The 7122-nt window shown below is 46.9% G+C and overlaps 1 protein-coding gene across 2 annotated transcripts in view; it reads left to right on the top strand.

Moving 5' to 3' along the window:
- Window positions 1–364: 364 nt before the first annotated feature.
- LOC122544219 (uncharacterized transmembrane protein DDB_G0289901-like) overlaps window positions 365–7122 on the top strand; it is a 23875-nt gene continuing 17117 nt past the window's right edge. The window contains exons 1-2 of one of the 2 annotated variants that reach the window (XM_043683293.1): window positions 365–1842; window positions 4784–4933. In XM_043683293.1, coding sequence (XP_043539228.1) covers window positions 765–1842; window positions 4784–4933 — 1228 coding nt within the window. In that variant the 5' untranslated portion in view covers window positions 365–764. Of the gene's footprint in view, window positions 1966–4783; window positions 4934–7122 lie in introns of those variants that run through there. The other variant, XM_043683294.1, reaches the window with a different exon arrangement.

Here is a 7122-nt window from a genome sequence, read left to right as displayed (position 1 = left end):
TGGTTGATTGGTGCGGGTGTCTCTGAGATGTTCCCTAAAGCGCTCTGCTCGGAGGCGCCCAGTCTCCCCAATGTAGAGGAGACCGCATCGTGAGCAACGGATACAATAAATGATATTAGTGGATGTGCAGGTAAAACTTTGATGGATGTGGAAGGCTCCTTTAGGGCCTTGGATGGAGGTGAGGGAGGAGGTGTGAGCGCAGGTTTTACAGTTCCTGCGGTGGCAGGGGAAGGTGCCAGGATGGGAGGGTGGGTTGTAGGGGGGCATGGACCTGACCAGGGAGTCACGGAGGGAATGGTCTTTGCGGAAGGCGGAAAGGGGTGGGGAGGGAAATATATCCCTGGTAGTGGGGTCTTTTTGGAGGTGGCGGAAATGCAGCTCATCTTCTGAGTCACTTTACAGCATCCGAGACTCAATGTTGAGCACGAGATGTTCAGCCCATGAACTCTGTCCCCCTTTGGACTTGCTGAGTGCTGGTCTTCATCAAGGTTTTCCATGTTTCATGCTTACACAGGGCTATCCGTAATTTTGAGATTCACATTCCCTCTGGATACATTCTTGATGCATTTTAGTAAAACCGATTCCTACACAGTTTGTTCCATGTTATCTTGAATTCGCGGAGTGAGTAAAGAGAAAGTGTTGTTCCTTATCCACCAAACCCCTAATTGGCAACTCTCCCGGTGTCGACAGTCAAAGTCCAGGAAAAGCGGAGGGAAAGTCCGTCAGAGGGAGAGTCGGATCCTGGAATAAGGCGTCCAGTGAAAATGGCAGGACGGTCGCATTCTGGAAAACCGCTTCAAAAAGCACCAGAGAGACATTGGGAATCCGAGTACTTACGCCGGACATGGGTCACGACAGTGATCCTGCTTGTCATTGCTATTTTCTTATACAGACAGAAGGGACCGTCAAATCCAGGAACACAATTCCCAGTCAAACCGGAGGGAGACTCGGATCCGGGAACACAACTCCCGGTAAAACCGGAGGGAGACTCGGATCCGGGAACACAATTCCCGGTAAAAGCGGAGGGAGACTCGGATCCGGGAACACAACTCCCGGTAAAATCGGAGGGAGAGTCGGATCCGGGAACACAATTCCCGGTAAAATCGGAGGGAGAGTCGGATCCGGGGACACAAGTCCCGGTAAAAGCGGAGGGAGAGTCGGATCCGGGAACACAATTCCCGGTAATAGCGGAGGAAGAGTCGGATCCGGGAACACAATTCCCAGTCAAACCAGAGGGAGACTCGGATCCTGGAACACAAGTCCCGGTAATAGCGGAGGAAGAGTCGGATCCGGGAACACAACTCCCGGTAATAGCGGAGGGAAAGTCGGATCCGGGAACACAACTCCCGGTAAAACCGGAGGAAGAGTCGGATCCGGGAACACAACTCCCGGTAAAACCGGAGGGAGAGTCGGATCCGGGAACACAACTCCCGGTAATAGCGGAGGAAGAGTCGGATCCGGGAACACAACTCCCGGTAAAACCGGAGGGAGAGTCGGATCCGGGAACACAACTCCCGGTAATAGCGGAGGGAGAGTCGGATCCGGGAACACAACTCCCGGTAAAACCGGAGGGAGAGTCGGATCCGGGGACACAAGTCCCGGTAATAGCGGAGGGAGAGTCGGATCCGGGAACACAACTCCCGGTAATAGCGGAGGGAGAGTCGGATCCGGGAACACAACTCCCGTTAATAGCGGAGGGAGACTCGGATCGAACACAATGTCAAATAATTTCAGTGGGATATTGGGAAAACCAGTACGTAACCCGGATTTTGATCGCGATCGTCATTATTCTTGCCATTTTCTTATACAGACGGTTAAAGCACCGGAACCTGAGGTTCAGAGGTTGGTAATCAAGGTGGGGGCAATTTGCTCTTGTACCTCACCCCCCGCCCCGGGCTCAGAATCACAAAGCCCAGACAGAAGGAAGGAGGTAGAGGAGGCTGCAGAGAGGAGAAAGTCAACGAGGTAAAAACAATGACTGCAGATGCTGGAAACCAGATTCTGGATTAGTGGGGCTGGAAGAGCACAGCAGGTCAGGCAGCATCCGAGGAGCTTTGAAATCCTGATGAAGGGCTTTTGCCCGATACGTCGATTTCAAAGCTCCTTGGATGCTTCCGGAACTGCTGTGCTCTTCCAGCACCACTAATCCAGATTCAGAGAGGAGAAGGCAAGGGAGAGGTATTGCGAGAATTTGTTCGAGAGTGCGGGACAGTGAGAGGTTGTGGAAGGTTGAGAACAAGGAAGAGATAGAGAGTGCAGTGGGTAAGAAGAACGGAGAGACAGAAAGTATGGGAGGGTAAGAGGGAGAATGTGTGGGAGGGAGGAGAGGGTGTGTGAGGAAAGGAAAGGGCAATATGGGAGGATGCATGATGGAGAGGGAACACAGAATCTGGAGGTTGGAAAGTGTGATCGGGAGTTGGTGGAGATGAGGAGTTGTGGTTATGGGGCGGAGGAAGTACTACAGGGAGGTGGACAGTGAGGCCTGTCAAAGGTGATAAGAACATAATGGGCAGAGAAGTTGATCAGTCTTCAATGGGCAGATTTGAGAAATCCATTTTGTTCATGCAATGTCTGTGTGTAGTCACACAGTTGGTGAAGGTGGTGCTGAGCACTCCTGCAGTCCATCTGTGACTACACTGACACTTTCCTTCACCATCCCTGGAATTGGGCCAGGGATGATGAAGGATAGTGACGTAGTTCCTCATTGTAATGGACTTCGAGGGGTACCTTCAGTTGGTGCCTCCCCCTCCGTTTGCTGTGCTTGTTCTTAAAAGGTAGCAGAGATCGTGGATAGTGATGGGACTGTGAAGGAGCTGCAGGATATCTTGGAGATGGTACACAGCGCTGCCATTGTTGGTCAGCTGTGAAGGAGTGTACATTTAAGGTGATGGATGAGATGCCAATCCAGGTGTGAAGATATATCTTTATTTTTCTGTATTTTTAAATTGAGGAGTGAAATGGTAAAAGAAATGCTTAAAATTAACAATTATTGAAAGATTATTGCAGTTTTTTTAAGGCAAATGACCTGATACTCACTGTAGATGAGCTGGAGCCAGGCAGTGTTCTTTTTCTCCTTTTTTATGTGTGTGTGCAGGTGTGAGACACAGTGAGAGACACAAGGTGCACAAATCTTTATTCAATTTCCACCACCAGAAAGAAAGGAAACACCCGAGTAGCCTGTTACAAGCAGTGCCCTTCACATCAAAGGGCAATGCTGTGTGATCAAACAGTGAATGGGAGGGCAGGGATTAAATCAAAATAGAGTTGGAGGGGGAAATAATGCACTCCTCTCCCTGCAGCGCCCACCTCTCCCTGAACAACTCCAGGGTGTCGGTGGCCATTGTGTGTTCCTTTTCCAGAGACACCCGGGCTCTAAAGTAACTGCGGAAGAGGGGCAGGCAGTTGACCCTAACGACCCCCTCCACGGCCCGCTGCCTGGACCTGTTTATGGCCAGTTTGGCCAGGCCCAGGAGCAGACCCATGAGGAGGTCTTCAGACCTGCCCTCCTTCCTCCGTACCGGGTGCCCGAAGATCAGGAGCATGGGACTGAAGTGCAACCAAAAGCAAAGGAGGAGGTTTTTGAGAAAATCAAAAAGGGAGTGCAAACGCTCACACCCAATATACACGTGGTCCATGGACTCCACAGCACCACAGAACAAGCAATTGGGCTGGGAGTCTGTGAACCACCACAATCTGCGGTTGCAGGGGACCGCTGCGTGCAGCACCCTCCATCCCAGATCCCCGAGAGAAAGGGGGAGGACTCCCACGTAGAGAGCCCTCCACTGGGGATCCCCACCGCCCGGTGGTGAATGGGCACGCCAAGGCATGTCCGGACGGTGGATGGGAGGAGAGGTGGACGGTGTGCAGCAGCAGTCAATACAGGGCTCGCCTTTTTACGTCCTTACGTCCTTAAAAGGGACAAAACTAAAATTCCGGAGGCAGCTCAGGTTGTGGGGCACAGGCTCCCGCGGGAATTATGGGACCTTGGGACCAATGTGAAATTCCGTCCGGGCAGGGGTAAACACAGACGGGATTCCACCGCACACCTGAGCATTCTCCAACTGGTGCGAGCATCGTTGTTTTAAGGCATCGGATTGGATGGTGGACTAATGACTATTATTGATTACAAAGGTCATTTGCCTGTCAAAGACTATGTGATTGGTTCTTGGGTTAATGAACAGTTCTGAACATTGAAGAAGCAGAGAAGCCATTTGATCCCCACCAGCCCAGGAGCTGTTACTGTTCACTAAAATATCAGTTTATTTTAATGTCAACAGGTGCTGTAAGCTGTGACTTTGAATTAGTACGTCAGGGACACCTTTCATAAGTACAAACCAGTCACCCTGTACTTGGTTTCCAGCACACGACCCCAGTAAGGTTTAACAAAGTGGGCTGCTCTTTTTCCTTTATAGTGCTGAGTTTCTCGATAGTTGTTGGACCTGTACTCAGCCAAGGAAGTGGAATGGATGGGGGCGATGGGTATTGGGGGAGGGTGAAAAAAAAGTTGAAGAGTTGACGAAGAGGAATGGGAAGCAGTCTGGAGAAGGGAGAGGAAGCGGACAATTTTAGGGGAGATATGTGTGAGGAGGATGGTGGCTGAAAGAGGATCATATATGAGCAAGAAGGTTGAATATGAGAAGAAGCTTAATGCGATTAATGGCCTGCAACTATAAATTTAATCCCCCTTTTTCTCTGGCACTTGAGAATTTTGTTCCTGCTGAGATTGAGTAAACACTTGTCATGTATCATGATAACTGATTTATTATGTGGTCTCTTATTCCAGTGGTATGTTATGGACAAGGGGATGTACACAAAGATATTCTGATGGACAGTTCCATGTCTGAAGATGATCGTGACATTCCATATGTTCTGTATGTTTACAAGGTTTCTCGTGAACTCGAGGATCTCCGCACAGCCCTACGATGTGTTGAAAGTAATATTTTTAATTTCTTGTCAATTATCTCCTTGTAATTTTTCACTCTAATCTATTAGAATGAAATTAGCAACATATTTGAGACTGGTGTTCCCAAAGTAGGGTGAAAGGACTCCTGCATTGTCACATGTGCATGATGAGATATTTAGAGTAATCCTTTTTGGGCTCGATCTTGATCAGGGTCAGGGGTCTTGATCAGCTGTGATTGGGAGTCCTAAAGGCAGTGTTGCATGTTAGGGACATCTCCCCGAGGCTGGAGAGGAATTTTAAGAGAGACAGGTGAAATAGAGTCATTATCACCCACATTGATATCACCAACATTGATGGATCTGGAAAGGGTGTTTTACCGAAAGTCTTTGAACACGGAGTGAAATTAAAAATCAGTACTTCAAATGAAGAGCGTACAAGGTAATAATTACTAGATTGCTACCTGAGCCATGGATAAATCAGCATAGAGTAATTAAAATCAAGGAGTTATTTGCATAGCTCAGACTGGTATGGGTAGAATGGGCACAGACACCAGGACTGGGGTAAAAGGGGCTATTCTGGTGGGATGGGCTTCACTTGAACTGTGCTGGGACTAGATTCCTGGTGAGTTGAATAATTAGGACTGTAGAGACAGCTTTAAACTAATTAAGGAAGGGGGGATGAATTTGGGAGGAGGGGAAATATCAGCTGACAAAGCAAGAGGATATCGCTGCATTACAGGGCAACTGTTTGGATAACTATAACCAGAGGAGAACAGGATGGGACAGAATTTGCAAACAGGAAAACAGCTGTAAATAGGGTCTAAAGAGGGAAAAAAATGGCAAAAAAGCAAAATTAATTCTACTTGAATGCATTTAGTATTCAGACCAAATTAATGGCATCATCACAGGTTAATGATTACGTGATCAAAGGACAAGGTGATCAAAGCTGGAAACTAAAATGTTCAGAGTATGGTGACTTCTGAAGAGGATAGGCAGGAAGGAAAGGGTGGTGGGGAAACATTGTCAGTACAGGATGGAATAAACATGATAGCAAGAAATGATCTTGAATCAGAAGATGCAGAATCCATACGGGGTGGGCAGCAGAAGTAAAAAAGGAAAAGACAACACTGGGAGGAGTAGTCTATAGGCCCCCTAACAGTAGTGAGGCAGGGCGACAGAGAATAAATCAGGAGAAAACAAGGACATGTAACAAAGACAGTAAATGTAGATTGGGATAGTCAGGTTGGCAGAGGAATCCATGAGGAAGAACTCATAGAATGTATTTGCTATAGTTTCCTAGAACTATACGTTGTGGATTTAACCATGAATTAGGCTATCTTGGATCTGAAGATGTGCAAAGTTTAATAAATGATGTCAGATATCTCCTTGGAAACAGTGACCCTGATGATAGAATTTAGTACTCAGTTCGAGATAGAAAAACTTGGGTTGGAAACAACTGTGCTAAGCTCAAATAAGGCAAATTATTCAGGACCAAGGGTGGAGCTGGCTGGAGTGCACGAGGAATGGAGTTTAGCAACAAAGGTAGTTGAGGAACAAATGGCAGATGTTTAAGGTAATAATTTGTGGCTTACAGCAAAGACCTATTCCAGTGAGGAAGTTGAAGATAGCACAAATCGAAAGGAAAACACATACATAAAATGTGGCAAATGTTAATAAGTCAGAGGACTGGGAAAGTTTGGTCATCTTTTGTTGGTTTCCAAAAATAAATAGGGAGAAAATAAACTTGAAGGCTAAGCTCACATGTAATATCAAAATGGACAGCAAGAACCTCTTCAAATACATAAAAGGAAGACAGAAGCCAACAGAATCAGATAAGTCAATTGTTGTTTTAAGTCTGTCCAAGAGAAAGGCTGCAGTAGTGGGTACAGTGGATTCTTTCTTGATTATATGTTTTTGGAGATAAGTCTCTTGATTAAACTTAAAATATAACTATTAATTTAACATGGGGCAGTGTTTGTAGAGGAATAAGATGGTGTTATTTTCTGGGTCTGTAGATTGTGAAGGAGCAAAAATGGCCTTTGCAGTGATATGTACTTCTTGTCAGATGTGGAAGTTTAAAGAGAATTTAAGGGTTACTGCGGATTATATCTGCCATAAATGCTGTTGGATGCGAATCTTATCAGATCAAGTGGACCGGTTGGACAGACTGACAGAAGCGATGAGGAATTTGCAACAGCAACAGTATGTGATGGATGGCAG

Source organism: Chiloscyllium plagiosum, chromosome 47 (genome assembly GCF_004010195.1).
Source record: "Chiloscyllium plagiosum isolate BGI_BamShark_2017 chromosome 47, ASM401019v2, whole genome shotgun sequence".
In the NCBI taxonomy this organism is placed as follows: Eukaryota; Metazoa; Chordata; class Chondrichthyes; order Orectolobiformes; family Hemiscylliidae; genus Chiloscyllium; species Chiloscyllium plagiosum.
This window is presented reverse-complemented; position numbering and strand designations above follow the sequence as displayed.